The sequence below is a fragment of the Oryzias latipes genome, chromosome 12 (assembly GCF_002234675.1).
Source record: "Oryzias latipes chromosome 12, ASM223467v1".
Taxonomy (NCBI): domain Eukaryota; kingdom Metazoa; phylum Chordata; class Actinopteri; order Beloniformes; family Adrianichthyidae; genus Oryzias; species Oryzias latipes.
Window position 1 is genome coordinate 8,720,210 of NC_019870.2, and position 26,881 is coordinate 8,747,090.

At 38.9% G+C, this 26,881-nt stretch overlaps 1 protein-coding gene across 1 annotated transcript in view; it reads right to left on the bottom strand.

The window, feature by feature from the left end:
- Nucleotides 1-21,568, bottom strand: part of loxhd1 (lipoxygenase homology domains 1) — a 36,074-nt gene extending 14,506 nt beyond the window's left edge. The window contains exons 1-21 of the mRNA XM_023961108.1: nt 21,371-21,568; nt 20,857-21,241; nt 15,352-15,466; nt 12,645-12,725; nt 10,851-11,035; nt 9,400-9,498; nt 8,720-8,868; nt 8,511-8,634; nt 8,165-8,415; nt 7,952-8,087; nt 7,686-7,846; nt 7,481-7,567; nt 6,219-6,354; nt 5,982-6,136; nt 5,719-5,879; nt 4,628-4,704; nt 3,880-4,076; nt 3,607-3,799; nt 1,671-1,831; nt 1,256-1,589; nt 1,009-1,160 (exon numbers count right to left, since the gene is read on the bottom strand). Coding sequence (XP_023816876.1) covers nt 1,009-1,160; nt 1,256-1,589; nt 1,671-1,831; nt 3,607-3,799; nt 3,880-4,076; nt 4,628-4,704; nt 5,719-5,879; nt 5,982-6,136; nt 6,219-6,354; nt 7,481-7,567; nt 7,686-7,846; nt 7,952-8,087; nt 8,165-8,415; nt 8,511-8,634; nt 8,720-8,868; nt 9,400-9,498; nt 10,851-11,035; nt 12,645-12,725; nt 15,352-15,466; nt 20,857-21,241; nt 21,371-21,568 — 3,537 coding nt within the window. The remainder of the gene's footprint in view (nt 1-1,008; nt 1,161-1,255; nt 1,590-1,670; nt 1,832-3,606; nt 3,800-3,879; nt 4,077-4,627; nt 4,705-5,718; nt 5,880-5,981; nt 6,137-6,218; nt 6,355-7,480; nt 7,568-7,685; nt 7,847-7,951; nt 8,088-8,164; nt 8,416-8,510; nt 8,635-8,719; nt 8,869-9,399; nt 9,499-10,850; nt 11,036-12,644; nt 12,726-15,351; nt 15,467-20,856; nt 21,242-21,370) is intronic.
- Nucleotides 21,569-26,881: the final 5,313 nt, after the last annotated feature.

Genomic DNA, 26,881 nt, shown 5'->3' on the forward strand with positions numbered 1-26,881 from the left:
TTCATTTCCAAAGAGCTTTAATACACGCATGATATACATAATTCACAAGTGTTTCTTGAGTTTGTCATTTGTTGACGTCCCTCAAGGGTTTTGGGTGACGGGTTTATACATGAATACCTTTTTGAGCTGTTCAAAATTTTTGGTTGGTTGAGAAATACGCAGTTTAAACATATTTTACGGAGTTTATATGCAATCATTACGCAAATCTTACATTATTGTGCGTGATTTTTGCAAGACGCATATGCAAATCTTTTGCTTTCCACATCTTTTCCGTGCATGTCCAATGGAGTTTTCACGCATGTACCGATTTATAACTATTATATTGCATATACACAAATTATGTAATTGACGCACAAATCACTAATAAATTGCATATAAACAACCCAAAAAGCACGCATGGCTCATGCTCCACGGTTTCCTGGTTTATCCCTTGTGCTATATTAGATGACCCCACCCTTACATTGACGTGTTCTCCCTACCATGACAAAGGTGGATAAAGGTGGAAAGATTTCATGTAATCCATGGACACCAGTGAAGATCACAAATCATTGAAGAAAAAAGGTTCAGCGCACTGTCTAGTGGGTCTAGATGACCCAACTCCCAATGTTAAAGTGCCTAAAATAGCACAAGGGTTACTCGTACTTCTTCTGTGGTTTTGATATGGTTCATTCGTAATACATCTATGAAAATTTCATGTAAAGAACACTTTTTTTTTTTACTTATTTCACAAATATTCACTTGTGACCAATTTTCAATTTCCATACATTCAATATGTGCCAAATGTAGTGGCTGTGTGACATGGCCTTAACAGTCATGAAATTACACAGTTTTCATACTCTGAAGCTCTGACAGACTAGCCTGGAATATTTCCAAAGTATCCTTGTGGACATGTTCACATGCACTGCAATGTTATGAGAAGCAGAAATATCCAAATTTAAAAGACATAAACAATGAGGAAATATTTTTTCTACCGCAACTCTGCATGAAGTTCCAGATATAAAGGTTTACCTGCCCTTTCTCAAACTTGTTTAGGTGGTTGGATTTCCTGAGCCACCGTTCTCCAGTGTCACCAGATTCTCCGTACACATTAATGTAAACATTGGCGTCAGTCCCCGCCCCCCACGTGGTCCCAGTGAACACATGAACTTCATAGGAGTTCACTGAAAGAAAATCCATTAAACATACAGCATAATAAAAGTGCATAAGATGGCTTCCAGTTTAACATTGTTGAGCTGAATATGCATGATCGACATACTTTCCAAGTCTTCATTCTCCTCGGTTAGCAGTTCAACCACAATCTCTCCATCCTCCTCATCCCGGGCCAGCCAGCGGTTGCAAGTGAAAGTAAATGTCTCCACCACTTCCTGCATCTCCTCAATTATTTCCACCTCCTCTTCTTCTTTCTTTTTCTTTTTCTTGTCCTTCTTCTTATCTTTCTTGGGTGCCTCCTCTTTTTTCACCTCAACCTGCACCAAAGCCATGGTCAGCCTCTTGATGTCCACTGTCTCCAGGAACCATCCGTCCCCAATGCCCGATCCGTCATGGTAGATCCGTATCTTGTAGATCTTGCCAACATCCAAAGCCTCAATCTAGATTGTTGGGATAAGAGACAGTGCACCTTCTTGTAACATCAGTCCCCAACAAATGTTGACAGATGGATAAACTCACACCTTGAAGATCTCAGTGGTGCCACGCTCAAAGTTGTTGGAGCGACTTTTGAGGTTGAGGACTTCAGTTTTTCCCTCCTCCCCATAGATCTGACAGAAAACGCTGGCATTTGTTCCACCTGCACGTACGTCACCTGTGACCACTGCTATTTCATAGTTGATCACTATGGAGGACAAAGATTGACATATACTTCAACATTCCTTCTTGTTAAAACTAAACTGGTGAAGGCAAGGCAGCCGAACCACCCATAACCCTCTTCATTCATTCAAACAATTCAGTGCTAAAATTTTGCACCCTCTTTATAATCTTTTATTTTATCAATCAACATATAATCTCGTACTCTTGCCCATTCATTTCTTCCCCTCATCATTTGTCTGTCAATCTCTATCTTACTTTTTTCATCCAATATCTCAGTCTCTAATCCACATGTGTCAAACTCAAGGCCCGGGGGCCAAATGTGGCCCGCCTGTCATTTTATGTGGCCTGCGAGAGCAGAAAAGTTTTTATTTTATTAAACTAAAAATTTTCTTTAGTTGATTACATATTTTTTATGTGTAGTTGCTGTAATTATTCAATGTTAGCAGGTCTTATGTGTGTCTGTAGACAAAATGTTACACGTGCACTACATGTTCTTTGCAGCTCAGTTTTATGTTATTTTTCTTTATTCACTTGGACAGTTTGATCCTTCATTTATGGAGTTATGCAGGTTTTAATAAGCGGACAAAATTTAAAAGGATTTATGCTAGAGAGTAACCAGCAAACGTTTATTTTCCATACAACTGTAATTGTCACTTTAAAAAGTTAGAATACATAAATAATGAGTTATTTAACAATCAGGAGTAGTTACATTCATTTTTAATTACTATATGGTTATATGTATAAGTTAAATTTGGCCCTTTGAGGACAGCCGCTATGCTGATGTGGCCCGCGGTGAAAATGAGTTTGACACCCCTGCTCTAATCCATCCATTATCCTCGCCTCTTTATTCTGTTTATCTCTGCCCTCCTCCCACGTTTAATGGATCCATACATCTCCCTTCCATTTATTTATACTCTCTCCTCATGCTTTCATTCATCTGTTCCTTTTATATATTGTCCATCTATGACAGGGGTGTCCAAACCTTTTGCAAAGAGAGCCAGATTTGGTGAGATGAAAATGTTTGAGGTCCAACCATTCCGCCTGACATTCTTTGAAGTATTTTAATAACATTAAATGCAAATAAACAATTTAATGAACTTTTTTTTCATTGCATTTTTCTCAGTTCTTCACCTGGAAAACAAATACATCTAAATACATTTTTACCAAATTTACTGTCAGTTTGTCAATCTTTTACACTGTTGTAGCATGTCTTGTCTAGAAGTCCATCTTGATATTTAACTTCCTGAAAGCAGCCACAGTCTCTTGGCATATTAGGCAGAAACAGTTGTGTCATATTTAGCCGGTGGAAATTTGAACGTGGACAAGATTTGGCTCAGTGTCCTGACTTTGGACATGCCTGATCTATGTCTTCCCTCTTACCAATATTCTCCTTTTATCCATTCATCTATCAGTTACCCTCATCCAAAGTTTCTTTTGCTAGTATACTATCCATTCATCCTTTCATCACTTACTTTTTACCCACAGTATCCTCATCCCTTCATCAAGAAATGATCTCCTCATTCATTCCTTTTTCTTCCCTATTCATTCCTTCTATTCATCACTTCTTCACACTATCATTAGGTACTGAGGTTTGCAGTGGGAGCAAACTGATGACATGGCATAGTAATCCCCCTATATTGCCAAATGTTTCATTGGACTCAGAGATCCTGGTTGAATTCCTTTTATTAATCCTTTTGAAATGTGTCTGCATCATGTATTAGGATATTTTTACTATTTTTTCCATTGTTTTTCCTACTAATAAACTGAATCTAAACTGTCCATCAGGTTTTTGTCACTTACACTTTTCAATCTCCATGGTCTCGCTGGGATAGATCTCCACCTCCACCCTTCCATCAGCCTCATCCTTACAGAGCCAGCGGTGGCTCGGAAACATATACTGCATCCCATGAACTGGCACAGAGATCTGCACGCTGTCAAGAAACCACCCGGCCCTCAAACCCTCATTGGTGTGGCCGATCAGAAGGCGGTTGATCTGCAAGAGCCGAGCACACGGACCAAACACTCGCGGCAACAGCAATGTTTGTGTTTTCTAAGATGTTCTAGAGAACTTACCTTTCCAATGTCAAAGGTTTCCAGGGTGAAGATGTCAGTGCGCGCTGTTTCAAAGTAGTTTCTCAGGTCATTGTCAGAGACCGCCAGTATCACCTTGTCGGTGTCTCCCTTCTCCCCGTACAGCTTCACGAACACCTTGGAGTCCGAGCTGGCCCCATTCACACTGCCCGTCTGTATTGCTATGTGGTAGCTAACATCTAAGGGAATACGTTTTTTTAATGTAACAGATTTTGTTTTCTTTTAAAGTCCCACTCCAATCATCTTTTGATCTACTGTAAAAGTGCTCCCAGTGGTCTTGATAATGATTATGCTGTTTTTAGCCTGTGTCGTTTTCTAGGACAGCGGCCTGAGTTCATTAGAAATTCGCCTCTGAGTTGTGGGTTGGCGTTGAGTACAGCTGCCCCCATTTTTCATCATCCATCCCATTAGCTTACAGCCCCTCATACCACCAACAAAACATTAATGGTGCAACAAAACGGCGACCAATTTTGGAGCTATCCAGAAATACAGTTTTGAGCCAGATGCCAGGTTGGACGGCAAAAAAAACCTCCATGGATGCAAGTTGATGCGTCAGAATAGAGCAGAGCAGGAAGCTTGTGGCCCAAAGATTGTGATTCACGACAATTTGAATAAATAAATTCTCAGATATGCTGCTTTAATATTAATTTTCTTAACATATGTCATCCACTGGGAAAATATTTAAAACACCAAACAGGATTTTCATTGGATTGGGTCTTTAATCACTCACTAAAGAGACGGAGGCCTTCGCCAGCTGGAACTAATTCACGAATAATCTGACCATCGTCTTCATTTTGGTCCAACCACCTAGAGAAAAAAAAATACAAGAACTATATTTATTTGTTCATAACAGTATGGTAACTTTAAAGCAGCTTGTTTACAAGTCTCTCCATGGCCTTGCGCCAAAGTACATCTCTGACATGTTATCGCCATATGAACTATCTTGGACTCTGAGGACCTCAGGAACTGGCCTCCAGCGGGTGGCGTTATTACGTATTGTGATTTTAATATATTCTACGACACACTGAAATCTGTTGACAGTTTTCAGCACCTTGAATCTTTTCCTTTTGTTTAGGGTAAATTTTATGATGATTATTTATGTTTTTAACCTTTGCACTGTTACGTATTGTGATTTTAATGCATTTTCCTGTTTTGTAAAGAACTTTCAATTATTTTGTGTACTAATTGTGCTATACAAAGAAACTTCCCTCACCTACACAAAACCACAAACTAACATTTGAAAAGCTAAAGATTGTGCTTTCCTGCTAAGAAACTGGGTCAAATCTGATGATTTTGGCTCAAAAGAAGGCAGCAATCCTAAACTACTAAAGCTACAAAGCAGCTGTCTGTTCTCTTTTGTTTCTACATTTTAAAATTGAACCATTCCCAATTAGTACACTGAGGGAGTCTTTTTCAGATGTAACTCTGCACCCCTAGCTTTGCGGTTTGACTCCAGTTACATTGGAAGAGACTTGGCTGGCTGCATGCATTTAATCTCTATTTGTAAAGGCAAGCTAGTCCATCAGTGGCCTAAATACCTGAACACATGCCACCCAAGGGCCACCAGGTCCAGACACAACCAATTTACAGCACAGACATTTATTCTCTTATATCTGTTATTGATGTTTTCCAAACCACACAAATGGGGATTCCCTTTGTTTGACTTTTATTGCATCGGTTTCTCCATGTTATAGCTTTTGATTCCTTCATGTCTCTTTGTCAGCGTCTTGTGTGAGTGTGTGTCCCATTCATTATTTCTGCCTCAATACATATTTCAAATGTACAACTATTACTTCAAACACATCAAAGAAACCATCTTGCCTGTTACAAGGAAACTCAATGGCTGCCGATTCGGGTTGACCCTCTTCCCTGACCATCACTTTATCAAGGAACCAACCACAGCCTCCACCGCGGCCATCGTGACCCACTCGGACCCTCCGCACTTGGCCCAACCAAACTGACTCAATGAGAAACTCATCATGCTGCAGGATAATATGGAAGAATCTGAGTAAAGATGCCTGCAGAACATTTGCACAACAAAATGTACATCTTTTTGTGTTCAGTTAAAATTAAAATTCACCCACGTTTCCCTTCTCAAATTTGTTGACGTTGTTTTTGCTCATATACATGAGGCGCTCGCCTGTGTCCCCCAGGTCACCAATTACATTGAGGAAGACGCTGGCGTCGGTGCCGCTGCCACTGACGGTTCCTGTGCAGATGGTGACGCGGTACTTTATCACTGAGGGAAGAAACAGAAAAAGACCACATCCGTTGTCAACTACATTCACGTCTCAATGACTGCTCTGTTTGAAAGGACCTACAAGGAAGCGGCTCGTCGATGAAAGCTCCTGTGGCTGGAAGTTCCCTGACAATCTCATTGTCGTCTTCATTGATGTCCAGCCAGCGACCACATTCAAAAGAATATTTTTCCATCGTCAGTGTCTTGAGCAAAGTCACCTGCAGAAATTGGTAGACTTGTGGATTAACAATGTTTAGGACTTTCCTTTTTAAATAAACAACAGCAGCATATTACATGTGCAAAGAAAGCTGCAACTCTCTGAATAATAAAGCTTCCTTGCTGACATAGATGTGAAACATCTTTTTTTGTTTCATACATGACACTTTTTCTCTCTTACTATGTTATTAGATCGAGAAGATATAGAATCATTGGACCATTGAAGTTGAAAACTGCTGGTCATGGAAGCATTGGAGAAAAAACTAACTTTCGGGAGAAACTGACAATAAAGGTTTTCATTCTTCCAGGTGACTGGGCATGTCAAGTCATCTTTCTTGACATGTTTCACCATTCATTCAAGTGGTGGAGATGAGTTGGTAAATATGTCAAAAGCAATCAATTTGACATTTTTTTTGACACGTTTACAGGAAAAAAAATCTTCACAGAGTCGACAATCTTCACAGACGACAAGGCTCCGTGTGCTGGTTTAAAGAAAAACTTTTAATTGCTGTCTAAATAACTCTTCTAATCTCCTGAAACAGTTTATGCAAGTCTTTGAATTGAAACAGGAGCCTTTGGGTAAACATTTGCACCACACATTTCCAAACATTTGACTCTCTTTTTAATAGGCAGTATTCCAGGACCTGCTGTGTGTCCACACAAAAATGCAATAATTATGACACATCAAATCTGCAGTGCTGACAAAAGAGAAGACTAGGAAAAGCAATTAAGACTAAAAAGGAAAGAGGAAATGTGTAGTTATTTTATATCATTGAATTAGTGACCCTATTTAAATAATTGGCTGATGACCATGCCTTGGCTTGTTCAGCACAAGACTTGTGACTGCATGACTGTTCAGTATTGTACATGTGTATTAAGCAGTTTTATCTGAGTGAAGTCTTATTGACCATCAGTTGGTTGGGCAACGCTAAGTTTCTAAAAGTACCCATCTCTTCAAGATACAAGAGACAAGTTCTTCATCCCCTCCTCCAGTTTGATTGGGTTTTGACTGTTCTTGCTAAAAAAAAAAAACAACTTCTGGATTTAACCCTAAACATGTTTCTACTGGACTCAAACGCACAAGAAGAACTATAAAGAAAACTCACACAGAAAAAAACAGAGTCTCACCTTTGCTAAATGCCAACCAGCAAATGGATTTCTCTTCTCATGCCAGATCCTCAGTTTCAACAGTTTTCCTATGTCTGGCATTTCAATCTACACAAAATAATCAGTTGAAACATGAAAAAAACAACATCTATAGAGCTTAGCATGGATTAGAGTAACAGCTGAACAATGGACATGAATGTTCTTTGTTCAGCTTATCCAAGCTTACCACAAATTTATCAATCTGTCCTTGCTCAAAATTGTCCGAGTTGTTTTCCAGTTTGATTTCATCCGACTTGCCCCTCTCCCCGTAGATCTGCAGAAACACTTGTGCATCTGTGCCTGCCCCCTTAATATCTGAGGTCCAAATCCAAAGGGACCATGGGTATTCTTGAATGAGAACAAATACAGTGTGCTAATGAGAAGCTGCCCAAATGTATAATATGTCATTATTTTTTTGAACATTTGGGATTTTATTTGATCAAATTAACCCACTTTTCATTTTTTTCTGTCTAAGAGAGACCATCTCATACAGCTCCCTCTCAATCAGTCCATCCCCCTCATCCTCATCCAGCCACATTCCACATGGAAATGTCTGCTCGATGCCCGTGAATGGACAGTATATTACCACCTGGAAGAATGACAGCGGCTGAATGGGTAAACATCCTGTCACGAGTCACAGTGAAGCCAACAAGAAACACAAAGTACCTTCTCACAGTACCATCCAGCGCCTACGGCACCATTGTCGTGCCCGATTGTGATCCTGCTAAGAGGGCTGATCAGCTCACAGATCTCCACGTTGAAAACGTCAATCAAACCACGCTCGAAAGCACCTCCTTCGAGGAAAACCTTGCCACTGTTTTTGATGCCCTTGGCACCGTGCATGACCATGTGGATCTTCGAGTTGGTTCCTGCACCTCTGATGTCTCCAGTCATCACTTGCACATTGTACACAATTCCTATTCAGATCAACAGACTGTTATAGCTCTGTCACGTGTTTCACAAAAAAGCGTCTTGTTTTCAAAAAACTGAAATGATGCATTTTTGTTCTCACCCATGGGCTGCATAGATCCAACCAATATATCCCTCTGTATTTTGCCATCATCTTCATCCATGGCAAACCAGCGATTAACTGGGAACTCATATATTTCTTTATTCCCCATATCATCTATCATCACCTTTAGAGAATGATGCATGGTTCCCTGTCAGCATCACTTTTATTTATGGCTGCTGAACACATGTGCATGTGGTGGTTTAACTCGCCTTATCTAGAAACCATCCAGCTGATGAGCCTCTGTTGTTGTGGCCAATGGTGATTTTCTTCAGCCTCCCGAGGTTTGGAGCTTCAATTGTAAACTTGTCTTCAGACCCACGTTCAAAGTTGTCCTTGCCACTGTCCAGCCTTCTCTCTCCTGTTTGCAACAAACAAAACATTCTGATGAAAATTATTTGTTTATTTCCTATTTAAAAAGTGAATATTCTTTAATTACTAGTTTTTTTGGTCTCAAGAAATCCGACCACAAAACATGGCAATCTCCAACTGCTAAGTTTATGTACTATATCTTAACAACCGCAGCACCAAGGGGGTCTACATCTGATAATTCTAACTGCCGAAAGTTTACATATGGATGATTAATATTTTTTGCTAAATAGAATGCAGAATAAATGGGTTAACTCTAGGATGCAGACAAAAAGAGCAGCTTGGTGCCAGAGGCTAAAACAATCCTATTACCTGGGGCTGGCAATAAAGTTGGAAGGACAACCCCCCCATCCTCCTACACAGACAGCTATGAATGCATAAACTGCCCTTGAGCAAGGCAAACAAACCTGACGTGCTTGTCTGGCATAGGTTCCATGTGTCCATGTGTGTGATTCTCATGACACAAAACCGAAATACTTAGAGTGCAAAGGAAAATGAGCAGAACTGATCTCTGCCAGTGTACCTGTGTCGCCATGCTCTCCGAAGATGTTCAGAAATACGTCAGCATCGGTTCCACTTCCCTTCATGTCGGCAGTAAACACACTCACAATGTATTTATTCACTGTAAAACAGAGTAAAGGAAGTCGGTTCTGGTTTACTCATTTCCTTTTTAGTGCTCATTTTTCAAAGAAGACAGAAAATGCAAACAGAGTGGGACTGTGAGGTTTTTGAGGTGAAAATGATGAGGAGCTTGGATATGTGGGGTCGACAGTTTAGAACAGCTGAGTTGTGGTTAAATATACTTATATTACATTGTGTTATAAGGTTTGGAAAAATGAGTAGTGTTAAACAGAAAGGTGAGTATGAAGCCTTAGTCTCGTGCACCAATATAGGGAGTTGACCCATACAGGTGGTGCGGGTTTCTGGGTTGTCCAAGCTCTAATTTCCCTTGTGGTTCCTTGTAAATGGAATGAATGATTGACACATGGTGGTGATGCTATCGTTTGGTGCCCCATCCAACACTTTTAGGGATGGGCAACTCCAGGCCTCAAGGGCGGTTGTGTCTTCATGATTTTCAGAAATGCAAACCCCACTCATGATTGATTACCTGGTTCAGTGTGTGTCCAGCCAATCAGAACATGCCAAAGCAGGGTAAGTTGGAAAACATGCAGGAATCCTTCCTGCAGGCCTATAGACGCCAATCCCTGCATCTAGTCATTTGTTAGGTGCAAGTACTGGCCTCATCAACAAAAAAAACAAGTCAACTAACTCAAAATTTACCCATTTTAAAATATTTGTATCCTTTTTTTCCTTAAGTTGCAAGAAGTGGTTGGTGCCTTTATAAGTCCTTGTTGATGACCTCCAATCAGATACAATACAACCATATAATTTGCAGTTGTTCTGACCTACTTTTGCCAGTTTCTTTTGTTTTTATAAGTGTTTGTTTGGATCTATGTTTACACCACTGTACTCAAGTTAAAAATGCATAACAATAGCCACCTGTACAACAGATACAGCTCTCCTGTGCCTGTTTTCTAGCACAGTGTCTTGGCTGAGCTGCAACTGATAGGCTGCAGGTGCTAAGACATTAGATCAAATTGCAACAAAGGTCACAGTGGCTCGTTTCATCAAAGGATTACACAGAGGATGGAATTCAATGACAGCCTGGAACAGTGCAGACTATTAGGCACCATTGTTCTATGTAATCTGGGTTAAACAAAATCCGCTAATTAAGAATACAGATATGTAGTTTGTGGTGATCATATGCATTTTTGCACAAATTAAAAAGTCAATACGTTTTTAATTTTTTATTTTATTTGGCTTATGAAGGTTTTTTTAGTACAAAAATGGGCTATGATGACAATAAGAACCCCCAAATTGTTTTTTTTCATTGTCTTTTCTTAATCACTGATGTTATTAAGATCACTTAGTGGCTGTGAACCTTTGTGTCAGACTCGTACTGAAGTGACCTACATTTGGGCACATCCATGGGATTCATGCTGCCCAGCAGATCCCTGACGATCAGGTTGTCGGCCTCTTCGCGGCTCAGCCAGTTATTGCAGGCGAAATAGAAGCGCAGATGGGGACGGTTCATGTCAGTCACCACCACCCTGTCCAAAAACCAGCTGGTTCCCATCCCTGTGTTGTCGTGCTCAATCCTGGGGGGGTATCAGCAGAGTCAGAATTCAGGTGTTTGAATGACGCAACAATCAGACCTTTGTTTTCACCCATGGAAATATTACACACTTAAGTGTCACAAGTGATCAACCCCAATTTTATGACTAGTGTAAAGAGCTCTTTGGGTTTCTTCTTTGCACTTTAAAAAGCCAATATCATCACCACACTTTTAATTTTATTTTTTTCCCTTTCCTTCAACTTTTCTCATGTTAGCTGGTTATAATGTCAATCCCTAAATGAGAAATGTAAAAGGTACAGATATGTATCAAAAAAGTTAATCAAGCAACAGGATTGTTTGAAAACCAAGGTAAAAAGGTATAATATCAGTCGGAAAGTAAATAATTGGTTTCTGGAAAACCTCAGTTTTTCTTCCTGTTGTGTCTCTACTGTCTTTGCCCTTTTATGTACATGTGATGCAAGCAAAAAGATGTCCAATCACAGGCTTGCTTCTACCAAGTTGGGTCAATTAGAATGGGCTGAAGGGGAGCCTCAGCTCGGGATGTGTGTTGTGTGCACTAAACAAACAGGACTCACCCAAATAAATTATTTTGACACTTTTTTTTTAATCTACAAGGAAACAAAACTGGGTCTAAAAGATCCAGAAAGCCAGGTTTTAATGTTTGAAGCTGTTATGTCATAGACTTTTTGTTTTTCTTGCTAAAAATAAAAGATGCGAGTAAGACAAAATAATTTTGAACTACAAAATATTCAAGATGAAAAAGTGGACTCCAAAGTTTTAAAATTTTATGAAACCTGACACAAATTATTTTATGGGAGCAGATTTAATCTGTATTTCTTTTTTATTTTCATAACTCATTTCTCCTGTGTATAAAAAGCACTGATAACCCCTTAATAAACCTTGTTTTCTTTTTTTCTTCTTCTTTCCTTCTTTCACTGGGTATTATAATATTACAAATCCATTTAGGTAAAAGAATTAGATTGTATTGTATCCCAACAAAGTTAGTTGAATCTTTTATGTATCGATTTGTGGACAATCTCTAGAAATGCGCATTGAAACATGTTAGAGGGAAAGATACAAACCTCCACTTTTAATGTTGTTGTTTTTCACCTTTTGGCATATCCCATCGCCACTGCAAATCAACTTTCACTGAGTCCCACGGGTGTTTTGCCAGAGATTTCTACGCCGGATGCCCTTCCTGACACAACCCTATATTTATCTGGTCTGGGACCGGCACAAGGGGACCCAGACCCCTGTGGCTAAACAGTTAGGCAGTAGTGCAAAGGATTTATTGCCCAAGGACCCACACTGGATGAAGCTCAACGCGGACACTGGGAATCGTACCTGGTTTCCCATGCTGCTGGCCTGCACATAGCCAGAGGCCACTTAGCTGCTCCCACTCCTAATACATTTCACAATAACAACAGATGGGGATTCACTTTACAGCACTGATTAAACTCTAATGTCGGTGAGCAGAAGCTAAAGAACAGTTAGATGATGTTGTCTTTGATCTTTAACAGTGTTTACTTTTGATCCCCTGGCTAAATACATGCATAAATCCTAGCGTGCTGTCTTTATTTCACACAAGCTGGAGAATAATGCAAACCCAATTATGACGCAATACATCTTACCTCAGCTTTTTCAATGCACCCACGTTATACGTTTTGATTCGAAAAACATCGGTTTTGTTCTTCTCAAATGCAGTCCGGCTCCTGTAAATGAATCAAAGGTAAACAATATTAGAATGAGTAAGAGCAGCCTCCCTCGTGTAGTCTAAAACGATTGGCTTAGACAGGTGAAGGGAGTTAAAGGTTTAGCGGTAAATGTCTTTTCTCTGTAAAACAGAGCAGGCTCATGATACTTTAGCAGTGCAGTTATAATCTAAAATCTTCCTCAGTGGCTCTGCCACTTCATCACTCCTTCCTCTGCTGTACTCACACCCCTCACATGGATGAACCATGCACATGTTCCCATCAGCCCTCCCACTGCGAAAGAGTGTTAATCAAACCATCTTTTCCATAACAGAGCTGCCTTCAAATGTAGCCAAATTTAAGGATTGTTTGAGTATCAGTATTCATAGATGCCACAAGAAGTTAATATGAATCGACATGATTCCTATTCTTAATATGAATAACCTGGAAGAGAATATGAGAAAACATTTATGAAACCAATTCCAAACAGGTTGGGGCACTGTCAAATGCAGACCAAAACTTGACTGAAGGTTTCATGTGAGGCATTTCACCTTATTATGAATCATCTATTGTTTTCTGTTTGATGACAGCAACACAAACGCTACCACATATGGCCGTGCATGGCGTAGAAACTAAATAAAATAACGACTAGAGCACCATTTTTTTTTAAGTTAAGTGATAACTGGTCAGAGCTGGGACTAATTTAAAAAAAAAAGAAAGGCAGAAATGCTGTAAAGAAAAGATAGAAAAACCTTTATTACTCAACCTATGCCAAACTCCACAATAATGTGAACCAAATGTTGAATTTGACAGAATTTTACAGTTTGTAATATATTTTTAAAAGATGCAGAGAATTAGAGTAAATCTCTGTGAGGCAATCAGCTGAGTTTGATGCTGATTACCTGAGAAAAATGCCACAAGAACATGTTGAAAACACAGTTTTAATCAGAGTGGGTCTTTATAATGTTTTCACTCCTGTAATTTGTAGATGGTTTCCTTACATTTTCACCATTTTGTTCATCCTGTTGGGCAACATTTTGGCTTCCAGACTGAAACATCTTTAAAAGCAATTGAAGCAGGGTGTGAAGTAACCACTTTGGGGCTTGTTAAACAAGCAAGTAAGTCCCTATTCACTCTAATGTAAAATGTTCGTACCTTTCAACACAAATAAAGATTTAAAGCCTGGTTTTAAAAAAAAATTGGGGTTGATTACCCTTTAATTATGTATGTCATCTGTTTTATATATTTAAACTCAAATGTTGGCACAACTGAAGTCTCTTAAAAGGAAGATTTCGGGCTGTTTTTTTACACTTCAATTTATTTTGAAGGTTGGGTGTTGTTGTCTAGCCATGAAAAATACCCGGTTCTTCAAGAAGTATTATTGTCATCAAGCTGAAAATAGTTCTTCTTTTTTCATTAACTGATAAAATGTCTCACTTTCAAATTTTGGCATGTTTTCTATAATAATATAATTTTTGACATTTTAAAAGACTGCATTTCCTTTTGTAAGGTACATTTGACACAGTGTCCCAATGTTTAAGAATCTGTGACATTAATTTTAAAAAAAGTCAAACCAACTGCAAACTTTGGAATTCATGTAATTTAAATGTGTACAATTACACTGAATTTCCAAAGAATTGCATTTCTAATCTGCCTCGATTTTTGTTCAGGCAAATTTTCTTGTATACATAAAAAATCCTCCCTTACCCCTAATGTGTTGTGAAAAATGCATCAATCACAATACAGGCGGGATGGGACATATAATGGAGTAAGGTGAAACTCCTGAATATGCACTGTTTTCATTATATGACAAAAAGACTCATTAATGCCTCTGTGGTTTTTTTTTTTTTCATCAGCTGAGCAACCCAACAGTCACACAGCATGGATATTCTGAATGCACGGCATGTTAATGCTGAATAAAGTGAATGAATGAGACCACCACAAGGTGTAGATGACATGGTTCAGAGTGGCTGACAATAACTGGGTATATCCTTTACGCTGCACAGGTAACCCTATCTGTCAATCAATGTGGGGTAGAGATAAAAGGAGCCTGCTGCTGATAAGATCCCCTGAGAGTCATTTGATCATCTGCATAAATGACATCGTGGTCTTCTTTCATTTCTTTTCAAATAGAAAAGAAGACCGGCCATGCCACACAGTTCCTCCTTACTCCAGATATTTTGACTCAGACACTTTTGTACAGCTGTATAAGAGAGATTCCTGCTGTACAAGGAAAACTTTTTCAAATAAAACATTTTTTTGTGATATTCAAGCTTTTGTTTTTGTAACCACGCAGAAAAATAGTTTTTGGTGATCTTTGGGTTTAGCAGGACTTCTTTCTCATACAGCTTTATTTTGTGCACAATTCAACCCAACACGAGAACAGAGTTGTAACCATCCTTTGACAGATTTGGGAAATACCTCTTTTCTGTGCTGAAAAATTGGAGAAAAATAGAAAAGAGTAAAAGTTAATCACTGACTGAGAATGGCCTAAACTGGTGTTAAGTGCTGCTGAAATAAAATCATAAAACATGTTTAAAAAGATGCAAAATGATTGGGAAAAACAGTCATTAAAGCTAAAACAGGACTTAAAAGCAGCAATATTTGTTCAACAATTTTCTCTGTTTGTGAAGGGGTGTACACTCACTTGCTTGCCAGGTGAACCTTAGGAGAGACACCAAAATCTCCAAAAAGGGTGACAAAAACATTTGCGTCCGTCCCAGCTCCTTTTACATCACCTGTGACAGTGACCACCTCATACACTGAAAAAGAAAAAGGAAAAAAAGGGAAAATACGTGGCTAATTACACTAACAAGTAGATGTTTTAATATTTAGTAGCAATTCATTTCATGAACAATGACCGAAGCCTTAGTCACATCATGATGGAGCATCAAATTATCTATAAAAGTGAGTGAGCATTGTGTTTCCCTTGCTGAGCTCCAGCCAGGGAATTCTATCTGCAGTGAATCCATGTCTGGCATGATGAACTTCTCTCATATTTCAGAAGCATCATTTCATCTGACTAAAGATCTTTCAGACATTTGCCCCCAGTGTGTCTCTTTTCTGAGACTTGAGTGTCATAAACATTTCATCATTTGTACCAGTTTAAAACAGCATTTTTTAATGATAATAATTCAATGGAGAGCACAAAAAACACGGTGGAGTCTATTTTGTAGTATCTAAAGACCCTCTCTGATCATCTTTCGATCTCATATAAAAGTGTTCCTGGTGTTTTTTTATTATGATTTTGCTGTTTTTAGCCAAAAATCAAAATCATAGTTTCTGGAGAGCAGCAGGAGTTAATTAGAAATTCACCTCTGAGTTGTGGGCGGGACTGATATGGAGCAACCCCGCCCCTCTTCCCCTCATTGCTGAGAGCTTGGACAAAGGCGTGCTTTTTATGTCACAAATAAGGTTTTTTTTCAAATGGCACTTTTGTCTGCTCTTGATTCACAACGAATTGAATAAAGAGACACTCAGAAATGCAATTTGAGCTTAAGTTTCTTAATATGCTGTACGTCATCCATCATCAGAAAAATGCCACATTAACATGTTAAAAACACCAAAAACGTTATTTTCAGGCAAATCGGTCTTTAAGCAGTCATTGCAGGCAAACTGAAAGATATTTTTCTTAACTCTTTTGTGGGATCAAAGAGGTTCTGTATTACCGGCCTGATGGCAGACAGTTGAAGCAGTGATGGGGGGGAAAGAAGAAACATCAGGAATGTGGGTGGCTTTCCTCATCACTGATGTATATAAATCTTTTAACCAAGAAGAGCTGAGCTGCTGAGTTACTGGCTTGATTTATTTTTGGGGAGGTTTGCTTTGTGTTTGGAAGGGAAAGAGTGAAATCAGGAGGAAATGGTCAGAGTGGATTTGACCTGTGACCTGTTGACAAGAGTAAAAAAATATTTTTTGTTGATGTTACAATTTCTTCATCTCCTCTGCAGATGGGGAGGCCATTGTACTTTTTTTTTGTTTAAAGACATTGTTCAAAGCTAATAATTTTGCATTAGTAAGACTCCCTTAACCTAAAACCCAAGCTCCTGTTTGAAATACCTTTTTTATTTATCTTTGACAGGGCCCCAGTCAAGCAGAATTACCTACTTAGGTAATTTAACCAGATCTTCAGAGGTTAAAGGCTCTTAGAGGTCCATTCAGTGTGGAATGTTCTGCCCATAAATGAGTTTTTTACAGACACTCCCTCCAACAGGGGAGGTTAACATGGGTGTGCTCTGATGCACAGAAGTTTACATGTAAATGTAAGTAATGACTTTTTGTTTTGACATGACCTTTTTAAAGGGATAAAACGGACGTATTTATGTATTTTCCGAGCTTTGGCAGCTCTGCGCTAACATAGCTGACCCGCAACTATTGATGATGTCATCGAGTGCGAGCGATGTCCGAATACGAAGACACTACTCTTCCATAAATCTCCGTTTGGAGAGCTAAATGTAGAGGTAGGTAGGGAGAAGCCGTAATGGTAAGGGGAAGAATTTAGATTTGGCCTTATTCTTGACAAGGCTAGGGGCTGCTTTAACCATCTCTCTCTCTCTCGGCAGACACAATCTAATTCAAGACCCAGAGTCCTTTCAGGATCTTGTTTGAAGTTGACACTTGACTGAACCCTACGCCATGCGTAGGGTTTGGTTTGTTATCAAAGAAATCATAAGTTTGAGGTCTGTGCTACCTGGGAGCAACAGTGCAAGTTTAGAACACCAAAGAAGTGTCCTTTAGAGTGTTTACATTTTTGTCAGACTCCCACAACTCTTCAAACGTTTTTGCAATTATCTTTCCAGGAGATTCTGAAGTGGAGAAAAGCAGCTTTGTGCTGATATGCAACACTTTACAGTATAGTGTTTATGCACAGAAGCAGCTGATTCTGTAGCAAAGAAGACCGACTTTGGGCTGTTGTGGAATACTTTTTGCTTAACAGTGCAAAGGCGTGTCAGAATCAGGTGACCATGTAAACAGTCGAAGACTTACGGTATGTCAAAGAGCGTGTTTTTAGATGTCGCCGCCAACATCTCTAGTGTTTAAGGGTTAAAAAGCCATGTGTTGTCTCTGGCCTGGAGTCTGCTGAAAAACTAGTAATGTCTGCATGTTGCATTTTTTTTTAACTATTGATGTGCAGCTTCTTTTGTATACTGAGTATGAGTTTGTTTCATTTTAACACTGCTCCATATTTGGACTAAATGTTTGCACAAATAACTTCATTGAGGTGTGTGACAGTAGGTGCTTCACCTGTAAAAACACAATAGTTTAGCACTGGGATCTTTTTTCTGTGTTTGGAGAACACAGAAGATCCCATTTCTGAACGGTAAGCTGATTAAGAGACAGCCAACATAAAGTGCAAAGCTTGCTAGTGATCAAATTACCATTAAAGGAGACCAGGCCTCAGTGGGAAGGGCAATACCTGAAACTATTTGCTTTAAAAGAAAAGTGATGTGACAAGTAAAAAAGATGACCTTGCAATGTAAAGAAATTTTTTGCATGCAAACATTTTCACAAAATTTGAACTACATCCTTACTTCCGGGGCTCCAGGTTCTTCCCTCTGTCCATGACCTTTTGTGTCATATAAACTGGCAATACCCAGTTTTGTGTCGAAATGATTCAAGGATTGTATTTTTGTGAGCATTGTATCAATGAGTCAGGTATCTTTCAATAGAGTAAGAACATTTCATAGAAGTGACCAACCCTTTACTGGATGCTAATTCTCTAAGCAAAATGAAATTGTGTGGGTAGTAAGAATCTGGTTAATGACTGCATATAATAATCTGTAAATTAGAGAGCAACAAGCCACATAATAAATGAAACCCGGCTCTGTTAGAGCTTCACCTTTAATTCTGCACAAGACAATTCTAAAACTATGTTCACACTGCCCTCAAGCAGCCGATTCCAATGAAATATCTATGTAAATAGGTATTTCGGGGTTCTGCTTATAAAACTCTTGCGTTCACGCATCGCAATGCAAGCTTTACGGATCGATTTCGGGCTCTACATACAAAACGCTCTGCCATTGAACGTGAGTTGCAAATTAAATCAGGTCAACCTTTGACCAATCGAGGACTCCGATTTGGTGGTGACATATAGGTAGCATCATTTTTAATTCACGGAAGTGCCAACCATTTTAAATCTGATCATGGAGAAGAAATGAATATTTACAGTATGTGCCCGGCCGAAATTCTATGACACCAAGTCTTTCATACATCAGAATAGAGCTGCGAAAGAAAAGACCTGGAGCAAGATTCACAAGAATTGCACCGCTTTGACATTTGGCACAAAGCCTCTTCCAACTGTAGGTAGCAGACATGCGCTAGTAAACAGCCTCCCTGTTTGGCTGGTATGAACATCATAGGCTAAACGCAGGTTCAAGAATGAGTGTTAAGCATGTTCTTGAACGCCTGTCAAATACACGGTGTTTAACTTATGAGCAATTGTGTGCAGCCACAAAAGGTAAACCCCTGTCACTTGTCGTTGTCATAAGTAATCAAAAGACAAAACCCAACAAACAAAAGTCCAATTGGGAAATGGTATGAAGTTACTTTAAGTTGGCTTTAAAAAGACCAGTTCTTATGAACAAACCAATACATTTATTGGTGGAATAAATGTTAATTCACACCAAATGTCATCGACATTGGAAAAAGCAGCAATGTAAAAATTAAACATGAAGCTTAGTAAACCAAAGACGCTCAAAAATCAGTGAAGAGCAAGTTAACCGAAGTCAACTGACCCCTAAGGACCAAGTGATAAATAACATTTGAAGGCGTCTGAGAGACACCTCATAACCAAATCGAGAGAGCAGTCTTCTCCAGCTGAGCCTTGAGAAACTTCTTGAAGGGATGGAAACTTTCCAGATAAAGTAAAGTCAACCAGGTAGCTACAAGGTTAGTATTACTCCCACTCACTCCTACATACTTGATGCACCTTCTATTCTACTGCAATAAACAAGAGCTGACAGTCATTCCCTTGAAACTCCTTATTTAAGCAATCAATAGATACCGGAATGATCCACTCTCAGCTCTGGTTAGAGGAGGATTTGTTTGTATTTAGTTACTCTCTACTTGGTTGGACCTCCTTCCTGCTTTGTGACATGGAGGTGATCAGCTTGTGGATCTCCTCAGTTGTGATGGAAGTTCAGGTTTATCTGCACCATTGGGTCTTTGTTAATTTTAACAACAGCCCATTGATATTCTTTTGTTGCTCAGGTATGGGGAGTTTACTGGAACACAATTGAACACAGAAACTCCATGGTCACTGAAGCAGCTTCCTTTGTCAGTGTGGCCAGATGCCAAATCCTGCTGAAAAATAATATCAGCATCTCCATCCAGCATGAAAGTGCTCTAGAATTTCTTGATAGATTTCTGCATGGATATAGAATTCAGGAAGAAAGTGGCAGCACACGTCAAACCATCACTGACTGTGGAAACTTCTCGCTGGACTTTAAGCAATTTAGATTCTGTCCTTCTCTTTTCCTCTAAACTCTGAAATCTTGATTTCCAAATGAAAAACAAAGTTTACTTTCATCTGAAAGGAGGACTTTGGACCACCAGTTCTCTTTCTTCTTAACCCAAATAAGATACTTGTGATGTTGTCTCTGGTTCAGGAGTCGCTTGATATGACGAATGCCCCATTTGTAGTCCATGTCTACAGTACAGTGCGTTTTTTTATTGGCAGCAGTCCACAATCCTTCAAATTACAAGAAATATAGGCTTGACGGGTTTAAATCTATGTGTAAGGATTTAAAGTTTCATTTTTTGAATTGACTAAAACTATAAAACCTTTTCACAATGTTTTAATTCATATGTTCTACCTGTAGCACTAAGAAATAACTGGAGTATAACTGCATTCTCTCCACTGCATGCTCACTTACCTGTTGCATGACAGCTTCTAATTTGCTTTAGGAATGGCCTTCTGGCTTTCAGCCGTGTCTGGTGGTGCTTCCAGTCCCTGAAACTGGGACGGCACCCAGCACCTGTCTTCCCCCAGGCCTCTGTTTGGCTCCAACCATGTGGAACATAACTGAGCTTTCCCCCAGAACAATCACAGCAGGATTTCCCAGCATGGATGAAAAGCTGATGTCTGCTAGAGCCATTCTAGATGACAAGTGCATTTCTTAAAGATCTTTTCCAGAGGCGTTTTGTCCCTTACCTTTCTTTTTGTAGTACTCGTCCTCATATCCATCAGAGGAGTCTGTGTGATACTCTAGCAGCTCCTTTTGGTATATTGCAGCATAGTCCACTTGTTTGTTTTTGGATTTTTTGCCCTTTTTCTTTTTGTCTTCATCGCTGTCTCCAGATCCCTTCTTGCCCTTCTTCTTCTTCTTTTTCTTTGACTCTTCCTCCTCTTCTTGCTCCTCAATTAAAGGTTCTTCATCGTCCTCATTGTGTGACTTCTTCTTCTTTTTGCCGTCTTTAGACTTTTTATCCTTAGATCCCATTTCCTCCTCTTTTTCTGGATTCTCTGCAGATGACTTTTTCTTCTGGTGCCTCTTCTTCTCCTCCTGCACTCTTTCGGTCAGCTTCTCAGGTTTTTCCTTTTTGAGTTCAGCTTTTCTGTCATGATTGTCCTTTTCACCGTCATCATCTTCATCTGCAATCACATCATCTTCAGCATCATCCTCTGCTTTCTTTTTTTTCTTATTCTCTTTCCTCTTTTCTCCCACTCTTTCCTTCTTTTCTTTCTCAGGGAACTCCTGAGCCTCCGAGCTTCTGTGTTTCTTCCGGCTCTTCTCTTGTTTTGTGGTGTCCCCGCGGGTCAAACCGTTGCTCCTCTCTTTTAAATTTGGCTCGGCTTCCTCCACTTCATCATCGAGCTCTTCGGTTTCCTCCGAAGCTGTGGATTTTTTCTCTTTCGACGGCATCTTTTATTCATCCACTTCCCTGGCTTTTAGTTTCGTAAGAGCTGCCTTGAGTTTCTAATGGTGTAAGACAATTCATTTGACCCTTTGGCTGCAAAGAGGCTCTGATGTGGTCTGGTTTGCACAGGTCCTGATGCAGGACACTAACAGGAGGATGACTGCCGGATGGTCTCATACCTGGAACACCATATGAGCACATAAACCTAAAAAAAACCCTCATGAAAAATTACTGTCACCTCAACAGTCACGTGACTTGCAGGAGAAAGCCCTGTGAAAAAGGAGACTTGCACATTGAGCTTATCCTGTTCGCCTCAACGATCTCCATTATTCATGGTGTCAGGATCGCTTTACGGGCCGGGGGTGTCTCACTTCTACACGCCTTCACATCCACACAAACACATATGGACACTCACACTCTGATACACACAGCTTTACTACAACTTATCTTTGTTTGATCATAAAAAGCAGCAGTGAAGCTAAATCTGAGCATAAAACAAAGCTGATCACTCATAAATGACATCAACTTACATTTATACAGATTGGGTGAATAAAGATTCTTTTGGATCATTCACCTTTATGATTTTTAGAAACTAAAAAAAATGGCTCTGCTTTGTCAAACTGAAACATCAGCATGAACTTTAACCCCTTTGTGCAGCCTGTTCTTGATTTGCAGTGAATAATTAAATCCAAGACCCCACTTAATTTAGCATCACCTTGAACAAAAACAAAAGAAATTAGAAAAATATTTGTTTTATGTAATTGGAAATTAAGTCAGAAATGAAGGGGTTAAAACTTAATTTTCCTTTAAAACTTTCTTGGCTATTTAGATTTTTTTAATACTTCTCACAATTTTACAATCTTTCATTTCAAACACGTTTTTGCATGTTGTTTAATTATTATCTGTTGTAACCTACATTTAAGTTTATGATCATTTTAATTTCCCGTTCTTCCTCGGTTGGATCCTCTTCCTTTGGGTCAGCTGCAGTTCCAGCTTCTGCACCCATTAATTCAATTTTTTAAATAGATTTTTTGTGTACAGTATTTGTGCTACTTTGTATGAAAAGTTCAATATCATTAAAGATAAATATTTTATTTGATGCCTTTTTGTTTTTGCTAACTCCATAGTGTTCTTTCTCTTATCCATTTAGTTCAAAATTTAAAACCCAAAAGCTCATGATAAAACAATTTGAAAAAATAAAGTTTTGTTCAAAAGACAAAACCGGTTCGTACGCCCGGTTTGGCAAAATATAACAGAAACCAATTGCAAAGAATCTGTCCAAAGCAAGAGCCCTGCTGGCCAGGACAAAGTAACTAAGTTAAATAAAAAAATAATAATTTTTTTAACTGTCTTTGTTGCCATTTTTCGAGTTCTTCGTCAGCTTTATTTGTCATTTAAATTGTACAATATTGAGGAAACAAAGTTAAGCTGAAGTTTTGCCATAACATTAAAAAAATTCTGATTAATACCTTTCTCATTTGCAGAAAGTTTGTCAGTCATTGAACGTAAAAGATTGTCAAAGCGAACTGTACCTCTGTTTGAGCAGAATGGTGTTGAGAAATGTTCCAATGATTTATTTATTTTTGTAATTTTTGAGATAAGGATGTTAATTTTTTATTTCTTGAGTTTTTGAATGTTACAGCAAATAATAGTTAATGTACAACAAGCCCCCTACTGGTTCCTTGGCAAACTATCCTCTCTTTTTAAAAACTGTTTCAATCAGGAAGTCATGCTGTTGCACCTTAGGGGACTGGATTGGGTATTCCTGCTATGTGTGAAGGTCAGAGTCAGGGTGAAGGGTGAAGCCAAAGCTGCTCAAGGGAATAGGGGTCCGGTCCTCAATTGGGCCTTCAAGTGGACTGTAAAAAATATTACTATATATGTTTTATAAACATTATTATTTACTCCCTTAACTCGTTTGTTTGTTTGTTTGTTTGTTTGTTTGGTTTAGTTACTGAGTTCCCCAGAACACCTGACATTTAAATGTTCCATTTATCCAGCAACATAAAATAAAGGCTTTCTATTAACAGTTGTTTAATATTCTATTTAAATAAAATTATTTGTACAACAATTACTTTATGTGAAGTGGTTTAGCTGTTAAATAATATTTCACTTATTTTAAAACTTAGACAATGAAGTGATACCTTTTATGAACGTTATGGTTGTCAATTTACCTTTAACCCTTGTGCTATCTAAGATTTCATGTAATCCATGGACACCAGTGAAGATCACAAATCATTGAAGAAAAAAGGTTCAACACACTGTCTAGTGGGTCTAGATGACCCAACTCCCAAGTTTAAAGTGCCTAGGATAGCACAAAGTTTACAAGCAGACAAAAAGCGTTTTGTTAGATTATCATCTAATTAATCAGGTAAAAGCTTTGGTCCCCTTTAACTTTCCTTTAAACAGACACATTAGCATCGGTCTATGAGTTAGATATAGTTCCATTAGCCTTATTACTGGAATCTGAAACCTGATCATAGGCATCATGGGGAGGGCAATCTTTGGGCGCAAAGATCTCCCAACATCAGATTACTCAACCTATGTTTGGCAGGAGATTCAAACCTCATCATTTTTTTGAGCAATCTGTTTGATGGTTGCTGCATTTATTAGGACTGTGTTTGAAATGTTTGACCAAAAAGGGACCTCCTTTAAAATGAAAAAAGATCTCCATGTTCAAAACCACAGTTAATAAAAAGACAGATTAGGATTTTAAAGCGTTTTCTTTGAAAGCCTGACTGTGGCCTTGCAATTGTTTACGTTTTGATGTAATTATTAAGAAACGTTTAAAAGAATGAAAAATGAAAAGTATAAAACATTGATTTATTTATGCTTAAAAAACATCTCTTTTAAACAAAGCAAGACTAACAGATAAGAAAACACAGACATATTACATGCACACTCTCTTATTCTGAAGGTTTATGGACTCTTGAGTGAAGTACACTAACGTTTTCCTGATCCCCCTGAAGGGATATGCTGAAAACTGAACAACAATAGACTATACTAATATATACTGTATATCCAAAAGGGCCCAAATGTGTGTCAAAGAATCCATTTCTTATGTTAAATTATTTATAAAAATTGGTTTGGACATTAACTGCAACATTTTCTTTCTTATTATAATTGCGCTGACTGTAATGTTTCCTTTTTTCATGTTAATTGCTCAAACTTTGATGCATCTCTTACTTGCCATTGTATTGTGATTGTAGTAACACTATTTGAAAAAAGGTGTTAAACCCACAAATTTGTCTTTCTTTTGCTCTATTTTTTACACTTCTCAGTCATTTCAATATATATTGTCGCGCTTTTGCCACACAAGCTAACATTTAGGAGATACAAAACATTTTGGCTTAAACAATTCTCCACTGGCAACATTTTGATGGTGGACTGACTGGAACAGAGTTTCACTAGTTCGCCAGTTGATTCTCAAAACAGAAGGAATTTGTCTATCTGCTATGTTCCAGCTGCTTGCTGTCACCTCTGGTGTCCCTCAAGGCTCAGTTGTTGGACCAATCCAGGTCATCATCATTTACTTGTTTACTCTTAAAACACCCCCTCCACCAGTCATGCACAAAGCAAGCACAAAAGTCCTGTTTATTGTTATGCTGATGATACACAGCTCTCCATCAAGACCAGCTCAACTCTCTTCACTGATACTTATTTTAATTACACTCTTTTTGGATTAAAGCCATAGTTTCTGGTTCTATAGTTTTCCTCTGTAAGAAGCATCACCTTTTTTGACAGGTATCGTTGTATCACATTTAAAAATCCTCTTTTAGTCATCCTAAAAAATGTCAGAGTCTATCCTCCTATCATTCTGAAGCTAGTTGATGACATTGATTTACCCAGACATGCTAACTACACCAAACGTCTCACTGGAATTCCAGCTAAAAGTATTCAAAAACAGCGTATCCAAGAATTTAATTAGATTTCAGTCAGACAACTCTTGCAGAAGAATATTTATTTCACAACATCTTTAGGTTGACATTCACAATTTGATTCACAACTTCGTTTTGGCATAAGGCTCCGTTCAATTCCTTGAGACACTTATTTTTCCATACACTTTCGGGTAACAACCCCCGTAACGGAGCCCACAGGTGGAAGCCGGGGAGGAGGGAGGGGCAAAGAATGAGCGCTGAAGGTAAGAGAGAATGAACAATTGTACACCTGACTTAAATAGGACGCTAAGCAGGTGGGTTAATTAACTGACCCGCCCTAGGGGAGTAACCTGCAATTCTGCCGAGTGTCTGCCCGAAATGCGACGAGTCGCTATTGCACAAATACAAACCAGTTACACCAAAATCCCTTTAATGGTTTACCATTTACAGATTGGATTCCTATTCTGTCAGTCCATCCGTAACCTACACAAGCTTCAAGAGCTTAAGTACCAAAATTCTCCACTCTGTAACCTTCATTCACCACACTGCAATCTTCGTCAGAACCCTCTTACTAAGCCAGTCCTTGTGGGAGATGGACCTTTATCCTCAGCTGCCCTCTCTCTGTGATATTCCTGTCCAGAATGTTTGAAGGCCACACTCTTGTGCCCTCTCCAGATTTGGAGCAGTTGACCTTTCATCAGAAGGTTTAAATACCAATCTGCCTGCCCATGTGTTAAACTGTCCTTAAGCAAAACACTGACCGGCACATTGCTCCTGGTGGCCTGACCGCTTTGCATGGTAATTTTTATTAATTCACAACAGAGTTGAATAATCTGCTTTACTGTTTTTGGATCCAATATTTCCAGTTCTTGTCTACGGGGCTTTCAGATTTCTGTGGATAAACCACACGAAAATACTGTTGCGTTTTCTAGAAATTATTTGGTTAGCTTTGGAATTGCTTGCAGTCAAGTACAAACCTAAAACCTGATAAAAGTCCTCGTGTTCCTTTGTTCCTTCTATGTCTTTGCCTCTGGCTTTGCTTATCCCTGTCTGCTTTTTCAAGCCTCTACTGGTTCTAATTGTTCTTAAATTTGTCAGTGTAACCCTTGTGCTATCCTAGGCACTTTAACACTGGGAGTTGGGTCATCTAGACCCACTAGACAGTGCGCTGAACCTTTTTTCTTCAATGATTTGTGATCTTCACTCGTGTCCATGGATGACATGAAATTTTTCCACCTTTATCCACCTTTGTCATGGTAGGAATAACACGTCAATGCAAGGGTGGGGTCACCTAAGATAGCGCAAGGGTTAAATGAGTATTTGTTTTGTGAATGTTGGATTCACCCTGATTTTAAACCCCTTTAGATTTGTACATTGCACGGGATTCATGGCTCCTTGTTGTAATTGGCTCATTTGTAAGTAGGAGGCCTCGTCTGCAGG